The sequence below is a fragment of the Apus apus genome, chromosome 2, assembly GCF_020740795.1.
Source record: "Apus apus isolate bApuApu2 chromosome 2, bApuApu2.pri.cur, whole genome shotgun sequence".
Classification (NCBI taxonomy): Eukaryota; Metazoa; Chordata; class Aves; order Apodiformes; family Apodidae; genus Apus; species Apus apus.
Genome location: NC_067283.1, coordinates 7102521 through 7125112, shown reverse-complemented (window position 1 = coordinate 7125112; position 22592 = coordinate 7102521). Strand labels below are relative to the sequence as shown.

At 41.6% G+C, this 22592-nt stretch overlaps 1 protein-coding gene across 11 annotated transcripts in view; it reads left to right on the top strand.

Annotated features, from left to right (window-relative positions):
- Window positions 1-22592, top strand: part of KMT2C (lysine methyltransferase 2C) — a 195650-nt gene that overhangs the window by 169800 nt on the left and 3258 nt on the right. For 7 of the 11 annotated variants that reach the window (XM_051611813.1, XM_051611821.1, XM_051611823.1 and 4 more), the window contains 18 exons: window positions 449-527; window positions 667-730; window positions 2823-3055; window positions 5439-7139; window positions 8733-8945; window positions 9399-9563; window positions 11240-11381; window positions 12148-12295; window positions 13166-13344; window positions 13454-13608; window positions 13786-14038; window positions 14905-15044; window positions 15967-16071; window positions 17926-19045; window positions 19934-20070; window positions 20456-20598; window positions 20875-21043; window positions 22197-22313. In XM_051611813.1, coding sequence (XP_051467773.1) covers window positions 449-527; window positions 667-730; window positions 2823-3055; window positions 5439-7139; window positions 8733-8945; window positions 9399-9563; window positions 11240-11381; window positions 12148-12295; window positions 13166-13344; window positions 13454-13608; window positions 13786-14038; window positions 14905-15044; window positions 15967-16071; window positions 17926-19045; window positions 19934-20070; window positions 20456-20598; window positions 20875-21043; window positions 22197-22313 — 5263 coding nt within the window. The remainder of the gene's footprint in view (window positions 1-448; window positions 528-666; window positions 731-2822; window positions 3056-5438; window positions 7140-8732; window positions 8946-9398; window positions 9564-11239; window positions 11382-12147; window positions 12296-13165; window positions 13345-13453; window positions 13609-13785; window positions 14039-14904; window positions 15045-15966; window positions 16072-17925; window positions 19046-19933; window positions 20071-20455; window positions 20599-20874; window positions 21044-22196; window positions 22314-22592) is intronic. The other 4 variants (XM_051611814.1, XM_051611815.1, XM_051611817.1 and 1 more) reach the window with 4 other exon arrangements.

Here is a 22592-nt window from a genome sequence, read left to right as displayed (position 1 = left end):
CAGTCTATGGGCCAGAGAAGATCTGCACCTTTTCTTTTTGTGTGCCCCTTAAAACAGTGTGTTTTACCTTGCCAGAGGTGCACATTTACCCAACTCTAGTTGACTGTACTGCTATGATATCTAAATCCATTAAATCTGTATTTTTTTAAAAAATGAAATATATTGAAATACAGATACAGCTGGGTTTTTTGTGCATCTTCACTGCTTTAGCCCAGATCCTCATGTGTACTTCATCTCTCTGCAAAGTGTAAAATGCAACTGTTTCGACCAAGTGTTGTTCCATGAAATGAGAATTACTGTTCTTCAGACATTGAAAAAGTTTGGTAGAGAAGTTCAAGCAAATGTCTATAAAATATTTGGAGGCTTTGTGTAAGTTCAGGGCAATAAAAAGGTTGTCTCTCCCCTAAAATACCTACCAGTTATTAACTGTCTGTTTATATATCCATAGGTTTCCCTTTATAGGTCAGCCAGTGCCAGGGGCTCAGACCAGCGAAGGCCAAAATCATATGCAGCAGGCAATTACACAGGTAATACAACTTGATAGGGGTTTTAAACAAAAGTGTTTATTCATAGTAACTAGTTTTTGTTTGGTTTGTGGTTTTTTTTTTTTTTTTAATTTAATCATGCCTTAATATCCTTGTCTCTATGTTTTGCTGAAATTTCTAGGACGGAAGTTTGACACCTCAGATTTCTAGACCTAATCCTCCCAATTTTGGTCCTGGTTTTGTCAGTAAGTACAGATTTAATAATTTATTGTATGCTGATGTTTAATTCCACAGTTCTGTTTTCTTTATAATAAAATATCCATAAATGGGTCCTATCTCTCAAAAATTAATCCTTTCTAAATTTAGTCAATTCATTGTTACAATTCCAGCTAATAAAGGGTTGCATAGTAAGCTCTCTTAACATTTTTTTCTAGAAGCTACCCTCAAAGAAACACCTTAAGGAAAGAGGGAAAAACAAAAATAGCATTATTTGGATTTGTGAGAGAATAGTAATTATTAACTGACAGACTACTATGTCAAAAACCTGTTGTGTTGTAATATCCTGAGCTCAGTGAGAACAACAGTCTATATTGCTGGGGTTTTTTAATTTTGGAAGCAAAAGTTTTGTGCAGCATCATTGTCATTTTAACAAATTGAAAAAAAAAGGCAAAAAAAAAGCTTTCCAGGCATTAGACAAGCAAGACTGGGAATCACAATTGCTGAAAGCAGGAATATATAGCACTAGTATTTTATCTTCCTTGTTTCTGGTTGCCCTTGATCACTTGTAAGTCCTAGCCTCTATGAGAAGGAAGATTTATTAACAGAAATTAAAACTGAGCAGATGTTGGGAGAGGGAAGACCACATGTAAAAGAATGTTTCTATCACTGCAAAAACTTTACTTGATATTTATGAATAAGAAACAGAAGTAAGCACCTTCACCTTTTCCAGAAATGGGAGCAGCAGCACTGAGTATGCAATAAGGAGCTTTTGCAATATTATCTGTTTTAATTTCTGGTGAGACTTGACATAGCAGTCAGCAGTGGCCTCGCTCCGATTGGGGTGGTGGTGCTTTTGAGCACTTGATACAAATCTGTTTCTCATTTCAGCAGTACTTATTCTTACCTGGAACTTGTTAATATTTCAGTACTTCCATTTGCACTTTTTGCATTGCTCTCATCTGCAGTTATTCTCCATCATTTCCACTCAATTGTCCCTTCAGGTTGTGTGATTAGTTTTGCAGAATTTATCGTTGAAAGAATAGGCGCCCCTGGAGACAATAGAGGCTGTCCTAGCTCTGTGAATTGATTTTCTTGAGCTGTTAGAGTCAGTGGTTGTCACTACCACAGTGGCTGTTAGAGCAGAAGGTGGTAGGGACTGGAGCACAAGGAGAACATGATTATACTGAATTTATCCTGTTGTGGAGCTATCTTTATTAACCTTACTTTCTTCACAAGAAGGACCCGTGCCATATTCCTGCTTACCCAGCTCATTGCCACAATGCAATTAGGAGACAAATGATACCATCACCAAATCTTCTCTCTTGCCTTCTGGGCTTAGTGCAGATCAAGTGTTGTCAGACATGATTGTTTTGCCTCGAGAAAAACATCTGAGAGCAATGGACTGTTCATAGCAGATGAGCATTTGTAAAAAGAGTAATGTTTGTTACCACCTAAATGAGAGGGCATTTGTTTGTGGGGAGGAAAAGGCACTGTTGCTGAAGGCCCTGTATGGAGGACTGACAAAGTTATTTTTGCACAGACAGTATCTTTCTTTCATTTTGTGGATATCTGATGGATGTTTATAGTTTTATTGTTTTTCTTAAAGTAGGAATAAAGATATTTTTTCATATGAACAAAACTCTTCTGCAAACATCAGAATTAATGAGGCCACGTCACCTATAAATTTGTGCCCTTACTCCCTAATCTCTTTCCCTCTACCTGCATGCTTCCAAAGGTCTTCAGTGTCCCCTCTTCTGTGGCAGAGCAGGGTACCACCAGGTTCTGTAGCTGCTTTCAAAGCTGCATTTGCTAACTGGCTAGCAATTGCATGTTTCCTGGCTTGAGAGCGGGATGGTGCCTCTTGAAATTAAGAGGCTATGTTAAAACTGCTTTCTGTCAATAAATGCAGTAATTAGGATCTCTGTCTCCTTAACTCAGATCACTCCAAGAACTTCGAATCTCTTGAAATACCAAAGCCTCTGTCACATTTGGCTGAACTTGACCAATGGTTTCCTAAAATATGGGGGAACCTGGTGGTTAAACTTCATCTCTGGAGAGTAGGATGAGAGCTCACCCTCAGGATGAGATCATATCATACTTATTTTCCATTCTTTTTAGATGATTCACAAAGAAAGCAATATGAGGAATGGCTGCAAGACACACAACAACTTCTTCAAATACAACAGAAGTACCTTGAGGAGCAAATTGGAGCACACAGAAAATCCAAAAAGGCGCTCTCAGCAAAGCAGCGTACAGCCAAGAAAGCTGGCCGTGAGTTCCCAGAGGAAGATGCAGAACAGCTTAAACATGTTACTGAGCAGCAAAGTATGGTCCAAAAACAGCTAGAACAGGTAATAATCAGGAACCCAAACTTACCACCTTGATACTGAGCTGTCATACTGCTATGACTCTTCCCTTTAAATCCTCTTATGTACAGTGGAGCTTATTTAACTCCCTGTCATATTTTGTGTAACAGCATCACTCTGGTTTGCTGGGGACACTGGAGTTGCAGGAGCATATGCTATGCCAAACATGATGAGAAAAAGATGATTTAATACTTCAGGAAGAGGGGAAATGGCTTGGCAACGTGACTTGCCACAGAGTTTCTGGCACCATGAAAAGCATAAATGAAAGATTCAGAGGAAAGCCTTAGCATGCAGGGCTTTGTTTCAGGCTTGAATGAACCTCATAACTCAAGTCTTTTTCAGGTGTCCTTCCTTAATCAGAACCTCTTGGTTATATGACAGTTAAATGTTACTGTTTGAAAATCTCTTTCCATTCTATCTTTAGTTTAGTTTTATGATCTGTCTAGTTCCTAGACTCTGATCTTTTATGTGTGTTATCTGTTACTGTATCATGGAATAATATGGGCCAAAGAGATACCTGGAGATATCTGGTGTACTGATCAAAGCAGAACTAGCTTCACAGTTAAATCAGGTTGCTCAGTGCCTTGTCAGTCAAGTTTTGTAAGTCTCCAAGGGTAGGTATTTCCTAGCCTCTCTCAGCCCCTGTTCCAATGTGTAACCAGTTTCACTGGGTTTTGTTTTTCTTTCTTTAAAATCAGTTAGAATTTCACTTGCTACATCTGGTAACTGCGATTCTAATAAGTCAGATTAATGTTAAGCCTGTAATAGATTTGATAAATCTGTGCTTTGGCCAACAGTATTGAATGCTGTGTTCCTCAAGAGATTGTTTATAAATTATCTAGCCTGATTGTCAGGATCAGCTGGTCCTGCTGAACATGGAAATGCTTTAGAATTATCCTTTAATAATATGAGGGGGGAAAATTGGCCACAGGCTGCTTGGAATGAAGTTCTAAGTGATATTTAACCCTCAAGTTTCTTGCTCCTGGGTCTGCACTGGGTGGAATATTAGTTGGCTTGTCTCCTCACTGTGAGGAAGAAGGATGGAGCAGATAAATTATGTCTACATCATTTCTTCCTTTTTCTTTTTTTCCCTTCCATAATGAATCACAAGTAGAATAAATGCAAAAAAACCAATCACTTTAACCAGTCTTTATCAAACAGTCTAGTTTTATGGTGGAATTATGTTGAAGTAACAGCTGCTAATCATGACATTGCAGATGCATTTAGTGCCCCAAAATTAAGGTTATTTTTAATTTTTAAACTTAAGTTTCACATAGGTGTCTCTGCCCATGCAGGGAGATTGGAACTAGATGATCTTTAAGGTCCCTTCCAACTCAATCCATTCTGTGATACTGCTGCTAAATTCCCTCTACTCCCCTTGTCAAACGGTGACACCCCTTCAACAACTCATTTAGACCAGTCACCCACATCCTAAACAGCAGTTTATTACATACCTAGTAGGAGCTTAAATAAAGTTACATTGAAGTATGTTCTTAAGGACCTATATGAAGCAATTCACCACTCTCTCAGTTCAGATCAAGTAATTTTTCTGCAATCAGGTTTCTCTTAGTTTTTGAGAAGGGCAAAGGGCAGATGTTTTCTCTATATATCTCTAGAGAAAAGAGCTCTCAAATCTCTGGTGCTGGACACAGGCACAGAGAAACAGGAGCTGGCTTGGTGCAACACGAGCTCCTGTCTGTCTGATGGAGTTGTTAGCTCAGGCACAGAGCCCTGCAGACACTGTCAGGTTGTCTCTGGGGCCTGGGCAGCTCAGCTGCTTTGGTGTGGCCCAGTGCCTGTGAGCTCTGCCTTGATCTCCTCTCTACTGATAAATTCACCAGGTCGATCTGTGCAGGTTGGCCCAGGTCCAGCTGAGTGTAGTTGGTGCTGGTCCTTTGAGATCTCCAGTAACTCCAAGTGCAGCCACGTGGCTGATCCTGGGAGGGTGTCATGGTTTGGATGCCTCCTTGTCTAGACATACAGAGCCAACACAGGTTTAGTGCTCTGTACCCATGGAGAAGTCCTGGAGCACTGGAGTTTGCAGTTCCCACCTGTTCCCAACTGTTGTCGTCCTGTGTGTGCATAAGAGCTGCAGGACAAGGATCAGTTTTGGTTTAGCCGAGTGCAGTCTTGGTACATAATCAGAACTTTGAGGCACTGTTATTTTTTCTAAAGTTTTGGGATGGATAGTGTTTTTAGTGAAATAAAGGCTATTTAGCCTTACAAAGGGACGGAAAAAGGACTGTGCAGAAATGCTTGTTTTGCTTGAGGTTCATTGTCTACTGAAATTATAGTGGTGAGTTACATACTTTATGCTGCTTTTGTAGTCAGTACATGTCAGAGATGAATAATGACTCTTAATGTTTAGATCCGGAAGCAGCAGAAGGAGCATGCGGAGCTAATTGAGGAATATCGGATCAAGCAGCAGCAGCAGCAGCAGTGTGGGATGGCACCCCATGCCATAATGCCTGGCGTCCAGGCTCAACCACCAATGGTTCCAGGAGGAACATCACCAGCAATGAATCAGCAAAACTTCCCCATGGTGGCACAACAGCTCCAGCATCAGCAGCACCCAGTGGTCATCCCTGGGCAATCCAACCCAACCAGAATGCCAAATTTGTCTGGGTGGCAATCTGCAAATGCCCCTGCAAGTCATATGTCCATGAATCCAGCAAGGATGCCGCCTCCAATGACACCGTTGCCGATCGCTCCTGGTACACCAGCTCCTGTGCCTGGTCCAAATGCAACTGCACAGTCAGGGCCACCACCACGGGTGGAGTTTGAGGACAATAACCCCTTCAGTGAAAGTTTTCAAGAGCGGGAAAGAAAGGAGCGTTTACGGGAGCAGCAGGAACGGCAGCGCATTCAGCTGATGCAGGAGGTGGATCGACAGAGGGCTTTACAGCAGAGAATTGAACTGGAGCAGCATGGTATGATAGGGTCCGAATTAAACAACAGAACATCCTTATCTCAGATACCTTTCTTCAATTCTGATCTACCTGGTGATTTCGTACAAATTCCACGACCTGTTCAGCAGTCTCCGCAGCATCAGCAGCAGCAGCAACAAATGGGGCAAATCCTGCAGCAAGGTTCTATGACCTCGCCTCCTGCCACAAATTTTATGCAAAGCAGTGAGAGAAGGCCAGTGGGACCTGCAGCTTTTGGACCTGATGCATCTGCTGTTCCAGGTGGAGCCCCGAATTTCCATAATGTAAAACAAAGTCATGGGAATCTCCCTGGGGCTGCCTTTACGCAGAACCAAGTCAGGCCTCCATTTTCTTCTGCTGTACCTTCACCTACAGTACTTAATAATGGTGCCCCATGTGATTCGGACACTAACGTGCCCCAGGGAACAAACTTCCCTGGATCCAGCCAGTCTCTCATACAGCTGTATTCCGACATAATCCCAGAAGAGAAAGGAAAAAAGAAAAGGACACGAAAAAAGAAAAAGGACGATGATGCCGAGTCGATAAAAGCCCCGTCAACTCCACATTCAGATATAACTGCACCATCAACTCCAACCATTTCTGATGCTACCTCCACCCCCACAGTTAACACCCCCAGTGAACTTTCACGTCATCAAGATGAACAAGAGTCAGTGGAGTTAACAGGCCCATCAACATCAAACTCAGGAGAGAGCCAGACCTCTCCAGAGCTGGAGTGTAAGGTCCCCAGCAGCAGCCTGCCCCAGAAGCAGCCCAGTGTCAGTACAGACACTGAAAAGGCTAAGACAGACACACCCACCAGCATTCAAGAAGTTAAACTAGAAAAGGCAGAAACTGATCAATGCTCAGGTCAAGCTGAGCCTAACCCAGAAAATCCAAGCAGTATTAAGGTAGAAGAAGATAAGGTCACATCACAGCCTGTCCCTTCAGCTCAGAGTCCAGCACAACCAGCTAGTGTTCCAGCAGCGAAAGGGGAGTCAGGGAATGAGCTGCTGAAACACCTGCTTAAAAATAAGAAGTCCTCATCTCTTCTGAATCAGAAGTCAGAGAACAGTGGCCAAACAGAAGAGGAGGCTTCTGGGGATAAGAAGATAGCAGAGAAGCAGAATCCAGCTGAAGGAATGGTGAGCCTGTTACTGGTTTATACAGGGGTCATCAACAGGCAGAGCTTAGTTTGTGCCTTTACTGTGGCCATTTGTGAAAAGGTGGGGAGATACCCTACGTGCACAAGGGTAGAATAAACAGCTTTAAGGAATTTTTACCTTGCTGCCTGGCTTTTCTCCATGAAATCTGTGTTACTGAAGGAACAAGTTTTATTAGGAATTTGTAGATTGGTGTATTCAGAGATTATTAAAATGAAAAAAGTATTTTTTCTGTAGATAATAATCTTAAAAATCGCCATTTCCTAATATTTACCAAGATTAACAATATAGCTCTTAATTACCTACTAGTACGTTTCTGTACAGTACATGCAATGTCTGTATGCTGCTTTCTTCTGTGAATCCACCTTAGTAATGTACAGGATGACCTGTGTACCTTTGCAGAGGCACAGGGTGGGCTTCACACACTCTTCAGCTGCACCATTTGGAGTGTTCTATGAATGAACCAAATCCTTGGTCATTTTCCACCTATGAAAATCCTATATTGTCTCTAATTTTAGTAGAGACTATGCTCTAGGGTTTTTAATAAAAGTATGAAATGGTTACATCTCCTAAAATTGCTGGATTTCTGTGGTACAGAATATTTCTGTAATTAATTTTAGTTTAATGGAAGGAAGCATTTGTTCTTTCTATTAATGGCATCATATGATTTAATAATGTATAAGGGTCTTAAAAACAGACCTAAAGAAGATTGCTTTCTATGGAGGTAGGGTACACTTTACACTTAGATAAGTTGTTTTGTTGTAATCTTTAATCTCTACTCAGTTTTGTTTTATGACTGCCTAAACTCTAAATACATCCCTCAAATTAAATTTAAACACATACATAATGAAGGAAGAGTAATAAAAATACAGGTAATTGTGAGCAGCAGGTAACCTGTGGAAGTGTTAAAGATCCACAGGTAAAATATATATGGCTGGAATAATGGTGAGAGGACTTGCAGTAGAGGTTGTGCTGAGCAGTTTAATAGCTGATAAAAAGAAGTGGGACTTTTGACTTGCCACTGTCTGTTGCATTGCCAGGTCCCACTCTGATTGCTTTTAGGCAAATATCCTTTTAGGTGAAGAATGGCTTTGCAAATTCCTACTGAAAGTATGTAGGCAAATGGTACAATCCAGAAGTGTTTCACAGTACTGGCTTTGTTTCTAACCTCAAAATACAATTGTATTCTGTTACCTTACATGCCTCTTTTCTGAAGCCAAGCCTGCCTTTCATTATGCCCTGGTGAAAATCTCTAAGGTTCCATGCACATGTAACTTTATTTTAGGAGGTATTCAGAAGAAAATGCTTCTGGTCTATGAGTGTTCAATGATGTTTTCAGATGTCAGTGGTGTTAATGATAAGTCATAATTCTGTGTATAGGGACAGTGCAGCAGTTACATTTGCCAGTGAAACAGCAAAGTAAACAAATCATAAAATATAATTAATTAGCATTGAGATTTACTGCACAGGGTGTGTTCTTTTAGACTGTCATGCTGTAAATTTGGACAACCTGTATATTAAAATGTCAAAAATTCTGCTTAACTTTTTTTTTTCATTCTTATTATTAAATACCAGCAAACTGCAGGAAACCAGATGCAAGGTGCATTTGGGTGTAGTAACAGCCAGCTTCAAAGAGCAGATGTAGGACCTGAGACCAAAAAACAGAGAAATAAGCGAACTCAGAGGACAGGAGAGAAGGCAGCTCCTAGGTCCAAGAAAAGAAAAAAAGAGGAAGAAGAAAAGCAAACTATGTACCCTAATGCTGATACATTCATCCAGTTAAAACAGGTAGGTATGGAGATGCTGGGTAATGCATTGGAGGCACTTGGCAAAAATGGACTTCTCATGCTGGAAATGAAGTTGATCATTAAGCTGAATTTAGAGTACAGGGTGGAGAACATGAGAACTGCCACAAAACTGGGAAATACAAAAGTTCTGGTTTTATTTCTGTTTGGAAGATCTACTGACATGGCAGGCATCTGATGGTCTCAAAGCCATGGAGTTCCTGTCAGCTCTGGCAGCCTCAGTGGCTGAGCTGGCAGGGAGCTGGAGCTACAGCTCCAGTGGACAAGGGGACACCTTCCTTAACAGAGGCCCATGTTTGATGCCGTTTTCTGATAGCGGGTAAATTCCAGTTGCTGGGTTTTTTTAAATTAGAAAACCCTCTGCTGATATTTGTAGCTCTGCGATGCTTCTGTGTTACAGTTAAATTAATTTCTAACTCTTTTTCTTTTAATGCAGCAGCTTTCTCTTCTGCCTTTGATGGAACCAATAATTGGAGTGAGCTTTGCACACTTTCTTCCCTATGGCAGTAGCCAACTAAATGGTGGAAACCGACTTGTAGGAAGTTTTGGTAGTGCTACTCTTGATGGGGCTTCAGATTACTACTCCCAGCTCATTTACAAGGTAGGGTTTTAATCTGGGTTTCCATTGTGCAGTCTCTGTGGGGAAACAAAGTTCATGACATTATTACTGCTAGTTGGTGGAAGTTCCTGCCTTTTATGTAACCAGAGGAAAATTTGGTTGCTAGACAAAGATGGTGCAGTGGTGAAACAGTCACCATTGTGTTACTCTCTGAAAGTGGAAAACAGTTCTAGGAGCTGTGTTGTAAACTAATTTAAAACTAGAAGTATTCCTCTTAAAAATGGATGCTGAACAGTGAAAACTGTAATTACAGTTTTATGGAGCAGAAAGGGCTGAATTCTCAGTACTTTGTGAAGTCATTGAAAGCATTAAAGCATTTCTTAATGTGAATTAAATGGGAAGTAGACTTCCCTCATTTGTGCTCTAAGCCCTAACTAAGAACCTCTGAACTCTCAACAAAATAGACTATTTGTTGATGAGTTAATAACAGACAGAATTTAAAACTCAGTTTCTGAGATGGGAGTGTCAATATTGCAAGAGCAGCAAGATAAGGAACAGACAGAATCAAATTTGCTGCTTGGCTACCCTAATATAAAAACTTAAAAACTAGTGCTGTTTACTCCAGCCTTACATGACATGTAAGCTGAGATTGTGACCTAGCAGAAATGGTTACTGTGGTCAGAAGTGAATAATAAGTACTAGCTTTGCAGGCATGAGTGCAACAAGAACAAATACTGAAGTTCTTACTTAATTTTTATTTAAAATATGGGCAGTTAAGTAAGCTAGTGAGAGGTAGCCTGGAGTGTGAGCTTGCAGAGTATCTGCCTCTCTATGGTAACTTCAGTGAAAGCTTATCCTGTGCTAAATGGGAGGTAGGTTTCCTTTGAGTGACAAATGGGTGAGCTGACTCCTTTGCAGTGGAACTGCTCTGTCAGTCTTTAAGTTCAGACATTTGCATAGGGCCACGAAGGAGATCAGAGAATCAGATGATCTCCTACAAAGACAGGCTGAGAGGGTTGAGGCTGTTCAGCCTGGAGAAAAGAAGGTTCTGAGGAGACCTTGTAACAGCCTTCCAGTGCCTGAAGGGGCTACAGGACTTTTTACAAAGGCTTGTAGTGAGAGGACAAGGGGTAATGGTTTTAAGCTGGTAGATGGGAGATTTAGGTTGGACGTAAGGAAGGAAATCTTTACTGTGAGGGTGGTGAGACACTGGAACAGGTTCCCCAGGGAAGCTGGGAAAGCCCCATCCTTGGAAGTGTTCAAGGCCAGATTGGATGGGGCTTTGAGCAACCTGATCCAGTGGGAGGTGTCCCTGCCTATGCAGAGGGGTTGGAACTAGATGATCTTTAAGGTCCCTTCCAACTCAAACCATTCTGTGATTAAATTTTAGGAACTTGGGAATCCCAAACCATTCCTAAACATGTTATTTGTGCTTTTCTATTAATAATTTAGCTATATATTTTTTCAGTAATGCTTACTCCTCATGTAAAATGTTGCTCTGATGATATCACTGATGTCAGAAAAGCAAAGCATTGTGTCTTTTATTGACAATACTTTAATTTATTTGGTCACATACTTGAGAATTAACTTTTATTGCTGTTTATCAGTGCTACGTCTAGGTGTAAAATTATGTGAGTGGGTTATGTTATCTAGTACTAGAACAAGGCAAGTTCGCCCTGTGTTCCATGGCTGATTTAGGCTTCTTTAATCTCATGCAGCAGAACAATCTGAGCAATCCTCCAACACCCCCAGCCTCCCTCCCTCCCACACCACCTCCTGTGGCATGCCAGAAGTTGGTCAACGGCTTCGCAACCACCGAGGAACTTGCTGGCAAGGCTGGTATGTTGGGAGGTCACGACGGTAAGACTAACACGTATTGTTTGGGTAATAAGTCAGTCAAGTTTGTAGCAAATGACAAAACAGATCACGGGGATGCTTTTCTGTTGCTATGGTCTTTTTTAAAACCAGTATACCTAGACTCCTCAAGGTTGTGAACATTATTATCCAGCTTTATTTTACAAAAGTATAATGTAGCCTTTTCCCTATTCCCTTTTAAAAACGTGTGGAGAGGTAGAAGCCCTCCTAAGAAATTAAAAGAAAACCTTAACATTCTTTTTAATGTCCAGTACAAATGCCTAAGCAGTTAGTTGAGAGCTCAAAAGCAGTCTATCCAGACTGTATCAGGCTTTGTATGTATTTTCATATGGTTGTAATTTGGTCAATTAAAATTTTTTTCTTATAAATAACACTTTATACTGCCTTTTCATAAGGACTGTTCAGTGACTAAAATCCTTAAAATCCAGCCCTCGTCCTTTCTTTTGCAAAGTTAATTAATTTTTGTTAAGTAAAATAAAAATCCTCTCGCACTAGCAGACGGCACACTTAGAAGCCTTTTGAGCCCTTTTTCCTCAAAATATGCAGGTTTTTGTAAATATGGAGATAAATCATGAGCAGTCAAAATTTTCTGAGCTGCAAGTGGGTGAGAGTGGTGTTAGTGCCTGCTGTGATGCCTTGGTTGTGTCAGGGAGCCACCAATACCCCAGTACCCAGAATGCTTATCAATGGAAGAGCTGTGCAGATGTCTGATTGTGCTGTACTTTTCTCTGCTGTACATTTCTGTTTTCAGTTACCAAAGCTCTGGGACCAAAGCAGTTCCAGTTGCCTTTCAGACCACAAGATGATTTATTAGCAAGGGCAATGGCTCAGGGCCCTAAAACTGTCGATGTTCCTGCTTCTCTTCCAACACCACCTCACAACAATCAGGAGGAGTTAAGGTAATTTTTCCTTCACATCTTCAAACACGTATTTGGAGCAGATTCTGTGATCTTTCAATAGGAGATGAGATTGTGAAGAAACAAAATCCATTGTGCACAGCCACGCAGTGCAGAAAATGTAATGGGATTATTTGTGCCAGTTAATTATTAGTATTCCCATGTAGAGAGCAACATGGTGAAATAGGGGATTTCTGCCACTGCTGGACTCTAGACCCTGTTAAATCCTTCAGAAGTCATTCCTTTGCTGTCTTAGAAGTGGAAGAAAACTGTATAAACAGATAATTTTCCTGGAGCAACATGGTACTGTTGTACCATGATAGTACATGCCTCCTGCACCAGACAGCAGTGCTGTGCAAGTGTCAGACAGCCTGAAAACTCCCCAGGTCTACTCAGCTTCTCTTCCTGTGTGAGAAATGCTTGCCTAGAACATGAGTCTCCCTGCAAAGTTCTTCCTTTTTGCCTCCCTTTCACTTACTTAACCAAAAGTTGGGTGGCTTTGAAGCACTGAAGCCTGTGATGATGATGAGGAATGGACCAGTGAATATACTTAAACCAGAAAGTTTAAATTGTAAATGCTAATTTTTTACACAGGTAGATGGAGCCTAGGGGAACAGACAGTTCTGTATTGGAGCCTGGGTTTTGTTAGTGACTCTGTTTTAAGTTGTGTATCTTTCCCAGGAAACCCCCATGTGCAATGATGTATGGAGACACCCAGAAGTAATGTCCCACTACAGGATTCTGTTCCATGACTAGTAGCAAGGAGCAACTTTGTGATGGTTTCCTGTCATGATTTGTAGCTTTGGCTTACCAAAGATTTTTTAGACCATTTCCAAAAGGTTTCCAAAACAGCCTTTTTGGGTTTTGTTCCAGGGTTCAAGATAACTGTGAGGACAGGGACACTCCTGACAGCTTTGTTCCTTCTTCCTCTCCTGAAAGTGTGGTGGGAATGGAAATTAGCAGGTATCCAGACTTGTCAGTTGTCAAGGAGGAGAACCCAGAACCTGTACCATCTCCCATCATTCCCATCCTACCTAGCAGTACTGGAAAAGGTGAGTCTGCAGCACAGCAATCAGTTAGAACTTGGCTTTTTGGTGTTGGGGCTGGTTTTGCATTCATGTGCGTGTAGGATTAACTGGGTGTATTTCATTTCATTTTCAGGTTCAGAAGCCAAAAGGAATTATATAAAATCAGAACCCGGTTCAGGAGCGTTACCTGGTTCTGGCTTCTTTGCCTCTCAGGTTGGGCCATCCCAGAATGGTCCTAAATCTGGCCTTATCTCTGTAGCCATTACTTTACATCCCACAGCTGCTGAGGTAAGAGAAATAAGCTTGTGTTACATACATAAAATACAACAGTAGTTAATATATTTTACAGATAGTGAATCTGAAGGGTTTATAGATGGTACAATAAAGCAGCTTAATAATATCCATTGCTGCTGTCTTGCTGCCTGTCTGATAAAAACAAAGGTGTGTTTTTATTATTGTTTTCAGAACATCAGTAGTGTTGTAGCAGCATTCTCCAACCTGCTCCATGTCAGAATTCCCAACAGTTACGAAGTCAGTAACGCTCCAGACATCCCATCTTCCATGGCAGCCACCAGCAGTCACAGAGTGAACCCATCAATGGAGTACAGGCAACATGTTCTGCTGCAGGGTCCTCAGGCAGGATCCGTGGGACCTGCCAGGATCGTAGGGTCTTATGGACTGAAGCAACCTCATGTGCCATTTCCTGCAAACAGCAATGGTGAGTGGGCATTAACCCTTCCCAGTTTTCAATACCAAACTGAGTCAGTGTTAATGCATTTCAGCCTTATACATTCATGCTCCAGAATTAAAAATAATTTATTCTTGTGTACTGGGGCATGTAGTAAGAAGACAAGGGGTAATGGGATAAAGCTTGAAAAGGGGAGATTTAGATTGGACTTTAGGAGGAAATTCTTCACTATGGGGGTGATGAGGCACTGGAACAGGTTGCCCAGGGAAGTTGTGGAAGCCCCATCCCTGGAGAAGTGTTCAAGGGCAGGTTGGATGGGGCTTGGAGCAACCTGGTCTGGTGGGAGGTGATCCCTGCCCATGCAGGGGGGTTGGAACTAGATGATCTTTAAGGTCCCTTCCAACTCAAACCATTACATGATTCTAAATAAAATTTTTCTCTTCTTACATGATCAGTACATGTGAACCTGCTCCTGGTCTTAACCATAACTCAATCAGATCCATCTCTGATTTCTGTCACATTATCTACATCACTGTCAGTGAGGTATTTCTTCCAGCAGTATCCAACATAATTAGTTTTTTTTCCTCCAATGTGATTTTAAATCCATCATTCAGAAAGACTGTTCCTATGCTGGAAAGCCTGGCACAGTTATTAAGCTTGTGTTCCTGTGCTGGTTTAGTTACTCTTTCTTACACAAGAATGTGTTTTGCCTCGTTGTTCGCACAGCTGATTTGGGTCTAGTTTGAACAACTTCCCCATCAGGATGTAGTTTAAAACTTGCCTTCCATGCCTTATCCAGCAGGATGCTACTCCTCTAGACCCCTGAAGAATACTGTGACTGCTCATAAATTTGGTGCAATCTGATACAGCTTCTAACAGATGTGTCCACTTCCTAGGTGTTGCTGGCTATAAGGATCACAGCCAGAACCTGGCAGAAGGCTCCGCGCTGAGGCCCCGCTGGTGCTCTCACTGCAAGGTTGTGGTTCTTGGCAGTGGTGTGCGCAAGTCCTTCAAAGACCTGCCCTTCCTGAAGCAGGTATTGCAGGGGAAGGACAATTTCTTGCATGTAATGGTGAATGAGCAAACAAAGAGAACAGAGAGCACAGCTTGTCGTGCTGACTGATCACACGGCCAGGGTTCTTTCTAGTCTCCCTTCCACGTGTTCTAATTCAGGATGGGACATTTGCAGAACAAATGGGAAGTGTCAAAGTTGTTACTTATATAAAATACATTTCATAAAATAGGTTCCATACATGGCAGCTTCCTAAATTCTCCTGCTAACCTCTTTCCATGACCACTTCAGGGACCTTAATTCAACAAGATCTTATTTGTAAGGCAGCACCATATTGCCACGTCAGGAATTGACTCTTAAGAGCAGGAATACTTGTTCTCTTTTTGAGCAGATTTCGGTCTCAGCCTCTTGTGTTTGCACTGGGAACTGTCATTCATTCAAAAAGTACCATTGGTCTTTGAATGAGTTTGAGGTAATTACGTAACAGAGGTGTACAGTCACATTTTAGATACAAAAGTAATGGGTTCACATAGTCAGAAAAGCACTGAATTCCCAGTAATGTTTTGCAGATGGATCAGTAGATAAAACACTGTGATCTGTCTTTGATTAGGCTGAAGTGAGATGTTCTTTTGCCATCTAAAGATAAAAGAAAATGGATTTTGCTTTGCAAGTGTGCCTACAGAGCAGATGGGAGCATGGTGTAGGATATTTTTATCCTTAAACTTCTGTTAAAGACAAGAAATACTGAAGAACGAGGCTGTAGGTGGTGGTAATGTTAGGTCTGTCAAATAATCAAGTATTTATATCACAGCATCACTCATTATTTCACAAATGTTCTACAAACACTGAGTTTCTAGCCAGACTAGAGGCCTTGTTTCATTACACTTATTATGTGAAGAGTGGTATTTAGATACATTTCTGATAATCTTCCATGTTTGATTCCCAGGATTCCCAAGAAGGCTCTGATAAAATGAAGGACGTTGTATTCTGTAGCAACAACTGCTTTGTTCTTTATTCAGCAGCTGTGCAAGCAAAAAACTCGGAGAACAAAGTAAGTATCAAGTGCTGGCAGACCCTGCTGAGCAGAAATTATTGCAGCTATTTTTTAAAGAACAGGAAGGGGGTGAGGGGGAAGTTTGCACTTCATTTTAGAGGTTTATAAATGAATGGCTCTATATTGGGCTCTATATCTGAACCAGCAGCATGAAGTAAAATTCATACTTGCAAAACTTTGTGTCTGACAGAGATGCATGGCAGAACAGTCACCACCTTTTGCTGTCCTCACAGGCTTTGAAGATTGAGTCTCAAAAAAGTAGTAATTTAAGTTCTCTGGGCATTGTAGAAAACCATAGGTTCATCCTGAAGGGCTTTATTCTGCATTTTGATTTGCCTTATGCAGGAAAAAAACAAAGCCCACTGTTCAAAAAAGTAACTGAACAGCAAGTTTACAAAAAGGCTTTTATTTATTCAGAGTAACTGGGAAAATACAATCTTTTTCTCTTACTTTATTTGGGCAAAGCTGTGATTTTAAAGCACTAGTTACCAAAACACTAGTAAAGAGCTTGCTAACTAACAGCAACAAGGAAAAAGAGGTTCTAGTAACTCAAGAAAGAAATTTTAAGAAATTTGTTCAACTGAAGGTGGAATTAGATGATTTTTCTCAGGTGGTGCCAAATATTGTGCTGTACTTTATCTACAGTCACTGCAAGGGGTTTATACCAGCTGAGAGGAACTCAGCACTTCCTCACAGGGCATTATCTCCTGCTATGTCCAGGTTCATTCAATTTCAAAGGAAAATAACTTAAATTTATCTCTGTTCATTTAATTGTTAAAAGTTATATTCTTTATTCAAGACTAAAAGATCCTGCTAAGTTTGTTTTCTCATAGATAAACTTTTGAGTATTTTTACAACTAGCTTGGCCTCTACTTTTTCAAGTTCAAATGTACCTTTTTTCGCCTAAACCAGTGGACAGAACAGGCCATGTGCTTCCAGCATTACCTAATTAATGCTTTCTTCAAGGCCTGTATTTGTTGTAGAATTGACAGCCTTCCTTCAAATGCATCCCACTTACTTTTTCAGAAGAAAACATAATTTATAAAAGCCCTGGAGGAGAATATAGATGTGTGTACATCCACATTTAGTGTCCCACGTAGCTCATTTTCACTAGTGTTTAAGCAAGGTAGCATTTCTGCACAGGTACATCAGCATGTACAAATTAAGTTAATTAAATATCATGTTAAGCTTCATGGTCCTTTCATTTACTCTTTCAAGATTCATCATACAAACCACATGAAGCACTTTTTAATCCAGACTTCCTTTGTTGTTCTTGTTTTCTCTCCTTTTTTGAAACAAATCTCTGCAGCTATAATTCTTGTTTACTGATTGATTGAGTCCTCAGGTGTAGCTAATTTAGAGCCCTGCAGGAATTTCCTTCTCACTTATTTCCAGGAAAAATATGTGGCATTAATTCTAAATCTTTCCTTTCTACCAAATAACGAGATTCTTACTCTTTACATTAATTCCGTGACCCGTATTTTCAAGTTATTTCATGTTGTCACAAAACTTTCTAAGAATACCTAAGAACTAAATCTGTTAAAGTAGCTCATTTAGGGCAATTGAATAAGTTTTAATTCAAGACCTGGACGAAGGATTATTTGTGCTTCCTCTTCTGTATCAAAGGGCACCACGTTCTAGGCTGACTGGGAGAACTTCTTTGCTCCATATCCTGGCACAAGTGTGACAGCACGGGTCAGGGTAATGCCCATCTTTCTCTCTTGCTCCATCATGATTTTATGCATGCTCAGTAGCCTCTTCCATGCTGCCCTGACAGTGCTTTTCAAGAGACAATAACTGGTTAACAGGTTGGGATTTTTTTTCTCAAAGAGTTTTCTGTTGATTTACCAGGAATCGGTTCCGTCTTTGCCACAGTCGCCGATGAAGGAGAGGCCACCTAAAGCATTCCACCAGTACAGCAACAACATCTCCACTTTGGACGTCCACTGTCTGCCTCAGCTCCAGGAAAAAGTTTCTCCACCACCCTCGCCTCCCATCATGTTCCCCCCTGCATTTGAAGCAGCCAAGGTGGAGGCAAAACCGGATGAGCTGAAGGTAACGGTGAAGCTAAAACCGAGGTTAAAAGCAATACACAGTAGCCTTGAGGACTGTCGGCCTCCAAGTAAGAAATGGAAGGGAATGAAATGGAAAAAGTGGAGCATTCAGATCGTGATTCCTAAAGGATCATTCAAACCTCCTTGTGAAGAAGAAATAGATGAATTTCTTAAAAAACTGGGCACAACCCTTAAACCAGATCCTGTGCCTAAAGACTACAGGAAATGTTGCTTCTGTCATGAGGAAGGTGATGGATTAACTGATGGGCCAGCAAGGCTTCTTAACCTGGATTTAGACCTTTGGGTCCATTTGAACTGTGCTCTTTGGTCTACAGAAGTCTATGAGACACAAGCTGGTGCCTTAATAAACGTGGAACTAGCCCTGCGAAGAGGCTTGCAAATGAAATGCATGTTTTGTCACAAAATGGGTGCCACCAGCGGTTGTCACAGGTTAAGGTGCACCAATATTTATCACTTTACCTGTGCCATTAAAGCACAATGCATGTTTTTTAAAGACAAGACCATGCTTTGCCCCATGCACAAACCAAAGGGAACTCATGAGCAGGAACTTAGCTACTTTGCAGTCTTCAGGAGGGTCTACGTTCAGCGTGACGAAGTGCGGCAGATCGCCAGCATCGTCCAGCGGGGAGAACGTGACCACACTTTCCGTGTGGGAAGCCTGATTTTCCATGCAGTTGGTCAGCTGCTGCCACAGCAGATGCAGGCCTTCCACTCCTCCAAAGCACTCTTCCCCGTGGGCTACGAGGCCAGCCGGTTGTACTGGAGCATGAGATACGCGAACAGACGCTGCCGCTACCTCTGCTCCATCGAGGAGAAGGACGGGCTCCCCTTATTTGTCATCAAGGTTGTGGAGCAAGGCCACGAAGATCTGGTCCTTACTGACACAACACCAAAAGGTACATTTTGTGAACCAAGACCCTGAGTGCTGTGGGTTTGCTGTTTTGTTGTCTTACTGCTGGTACTTGTGAGACAGTAAATGTTTCAAATAGCTGTTCCAGACACTGTTCTGATGTAACATTGATCATGAGCTTCCAGGGCCCATTTTTAGTATCACACTGTGGAGACTGGGGACACCTCTGAAGAAATGGTTTAAGCTGCAAGGAAGACTTGTTCCAGCTTCACAGAGGAGACCCAAGTTTGAGTATCAAAAATGAATTAAAATAGTAGGGATGTTAGGGAGGTTTCCTTTCACAAAAAGTGACTCTTTAACTACAATATCATTACTCAGTTATCTTTAGATTAACTGAAGATTTTAAGTTATTCAGTGATAGCCAGTTGAGCTGACCAGGTTGATCCTTGTAATGCTCTGGGTCTTAACCCCTTTGTGCTGCAGGTGCTGATGTGCTCAGCCTCCCTCTGGGCAGCCAAACCACTGCCAGGGGAATCACCCACCTACACCTTAGTGCTGGCCATAACCAATCAATGGGAATACCAGATACAGTTTATCTTCAGAAGATTCTACTTTGTGCAGGTTTTCTCAGGAAAACTTGTGTTATTGTTGTCACGGGAATGAAAGTTTCCAGTTCTGAATGCTTCATTCCTGAGAATCAAGGGCACAGGAAAAATGTGCTTGTTTGGGGTTTGTTCAGGACAAAGTATCAACTCACCAAATAGTTCTCCACATTTTAAACACAAGCCTGTTTGTGTGTGCAACCAACAACAAAATGCTTTTTCATGTTTGGTTTCTGGCTCATGATGTCCTCAGGCATTCCTTTTAAAACCAGTACGACAGACTTTTATTTTTTATTTTGATCACTATAATTCTTTCCCATATGGTTGTGTAGGTGTGTGGGATAAAATCTTGGAGCCCGTTGCTTCTGTTAGGAAAGAATCTGAGATGCTCCAGCTATTTCCTGGCTATCTGAAGGGTGAAGACCTCTTTGGTTTGACAGTCTCTGCAGTGGCCAGAATTGCCGAATCGGTGAGTCTTCACCATCCCGGTTAGAATCATAGGACCAGTAAGGTTGGAAGAGCCCTTCAAGTCCAACCATCTGCTCTACACCTCCGTGACCACTAAACCATCTCCTGAAACACCCTGTCCCCCGATTTTTTGAGCACCTCCAGGGATGGTGCCTCCACCACCCCCCCACCAGGCAGCCCATTCCAATGCCTCACCCCTCATGTCAGTGAAGAAATATTCCCCAATATCCAACCCAAACCTCCCCAGATCTTGCTGGATCGCCCCAAATTGTTGGATGTACCCATGAGAATGGAACCAGGACAAAGTGTGGAAAAGTAAATGTTTCGTTACACACTCTGCATGTATAATTACTTGGATTTCTGTTTTCTTGTCTGTTTCTGTGCAGCTGCCAGGGGTTGAGGCCTGTGAGAACTACACTTTCCGCTACGGCCGAAACCCCTTAATGGAACTCCCTCTTGCCATCAACCCCACGGGCTGTGCCCGTGCCGAGCCTAAAATGAGTACCCATGTCAAGAGGTTTGTGTTAAGGTATTTTGTTTTAATTTCACATAGTACAGCCCAGGGTTTATAGGCTGCTTAGGGTTATTTGTGCTTTCGTCTGCTGCTTACAAACCCTGTTGTCCTTGGCTGTGTATGTGCATGCCCAAACCAAAGGCACTGCTTTGTCGTCTCCGCTAGCTGGCTTTCAGTGTCTGTGCGTCTACAAGGGGGTTGTTTTTTTTTTTTAATGGGTTTCCAGGCTGTTTTCAGAGAAATCTTCAGTTTTCCTTGTATTCTTTCCCGTTACATGCCCAATTCCTACAGGCCTCACACCTTGAACAGCACCAGCACATCGAAGTCCTTTCAGAGCACAGTCACGGGGGAGCTGAACGCGCCGTACAGCAAGCAGTTCGTCCACTCCAAGTCCTCTCAGTACCGCAAAATGAAAACGGAATGGAAGTCCAACGTCTATCTCGCTCGCTCCCGCATCCAGGTCAGGGCTCAGCTCAGGAAACGTGCATTTAAAAAGTCTACTTACACTTACTTTTCTATCCATTTTGAGAAAACGTTGTATTTTGTCTGTATGTTATATATTTATTTATTTATTTATTTATTTTATATATATATTTATATTAAAAATTTTAACTAAAGTTCTCACAAAATTCCTTCGAGTCTCATCCCAGAATTGGCAATTCTTGTATGGCAAATCACTTCCAGAGATTTATAGCTATAAAATAGATACAGAGGGGAGATTCAGGCTCGGTATTAGGAAGAAAATCTTTCCTGTGAGGGTGGTGAGACCCTGGAACAGGCTGCCCAGAGAAGCTGTGGCTGCCCCATCCCTGGAAGTGTTCAAGGTTAGGCTGGATGGGGCTCTGAACAACCTGGTCTGGTGGGAGGTGTCCCTGCCCATGCAGGGGAGTTGGATCTAGATGATCTTTAAGGTCCCTTCCAACCCAAACCATTCTATGATTCTATTATATGACTCTATGATATTAAGATTTATTTTTAAATTATTGTAAATACCTGAAATATTCTCATTTTTTATAGTATTCTAGAAAAAATTAATTCAATTTTTGGGTTTGTGTTTTTTAGGCTATTTCTCTAAAACTTAACAAAAATACAAATAAGCAGTGGCAGTGTGACATGCTCAGACCAAGTAAAGTGCTACGAGGCTGGCATGAACAGTTCAGTGCTTGTCTGTTTATAATAATAAACTTGTTGCTTTATGTGTTTGTTGGTGATTTGCTGCACAGCCTGTTTTCCTAAAGCTTTGTAATGAATCTTGCCGTGTATGAACACGGGTCTGTATTTTAGGTTGGACTTCTCTGTGCTGCTGTGTTCCTAGTAGGTTTCTCTGTTTTCCTAAGGGCCACTTCCCTTGTCAGTGAATTTATAATCTTTACACAGGCAGGTGTCAGAGCTGTAAGAGAAACGTTCTCACCCCAACAGAAGCCACGTATGTTTTCTTCAACCTTAAAAATTTAATGTAAAGCTGGGTTCTGCATCTGGGCTGTTAGAACAGTTACTTATCTGTGCTGCTTGGTTCTTTCTGGGCAGTTTACTTCCCACATGATTTTCTGCAGGCACACGGTGAGGAATGTAAATTTATGACAGAATTGTAAATTGCAACATATTTTCTGCAGGGCCTGGGCTTATATGCTGCTAGAGACATTGAGAAGCACACCATGGTCATTGAGTATATCGGAACTATTATCCGGAATGAGGTAGCAAACAGGAAGGAGAAGCTTTATGAATCTCAGGTATGGGTGATGTGTTTTGACTGTTTTCTTTCCCCTTTCAGATGTTCATGTAACACACCAGTGCTGTTCTGCTGCATGAATTCAGGCCCCCTGATTTCTGTTTTCTGCTGTGCTATAAAAGCAGTAGGCTAAAAATACAACCAGGGGAGTTGACAGTGTTTCTTAAGAAAGGATCAGAGCATTTAAATGCTTAATAAATCTCACAGCACCCTCCTGGCCAGGGGGAGGTAACACACACCCTCTGTCCCAGAGGCCAAAGGGAGAGCTCTTGACAGATGT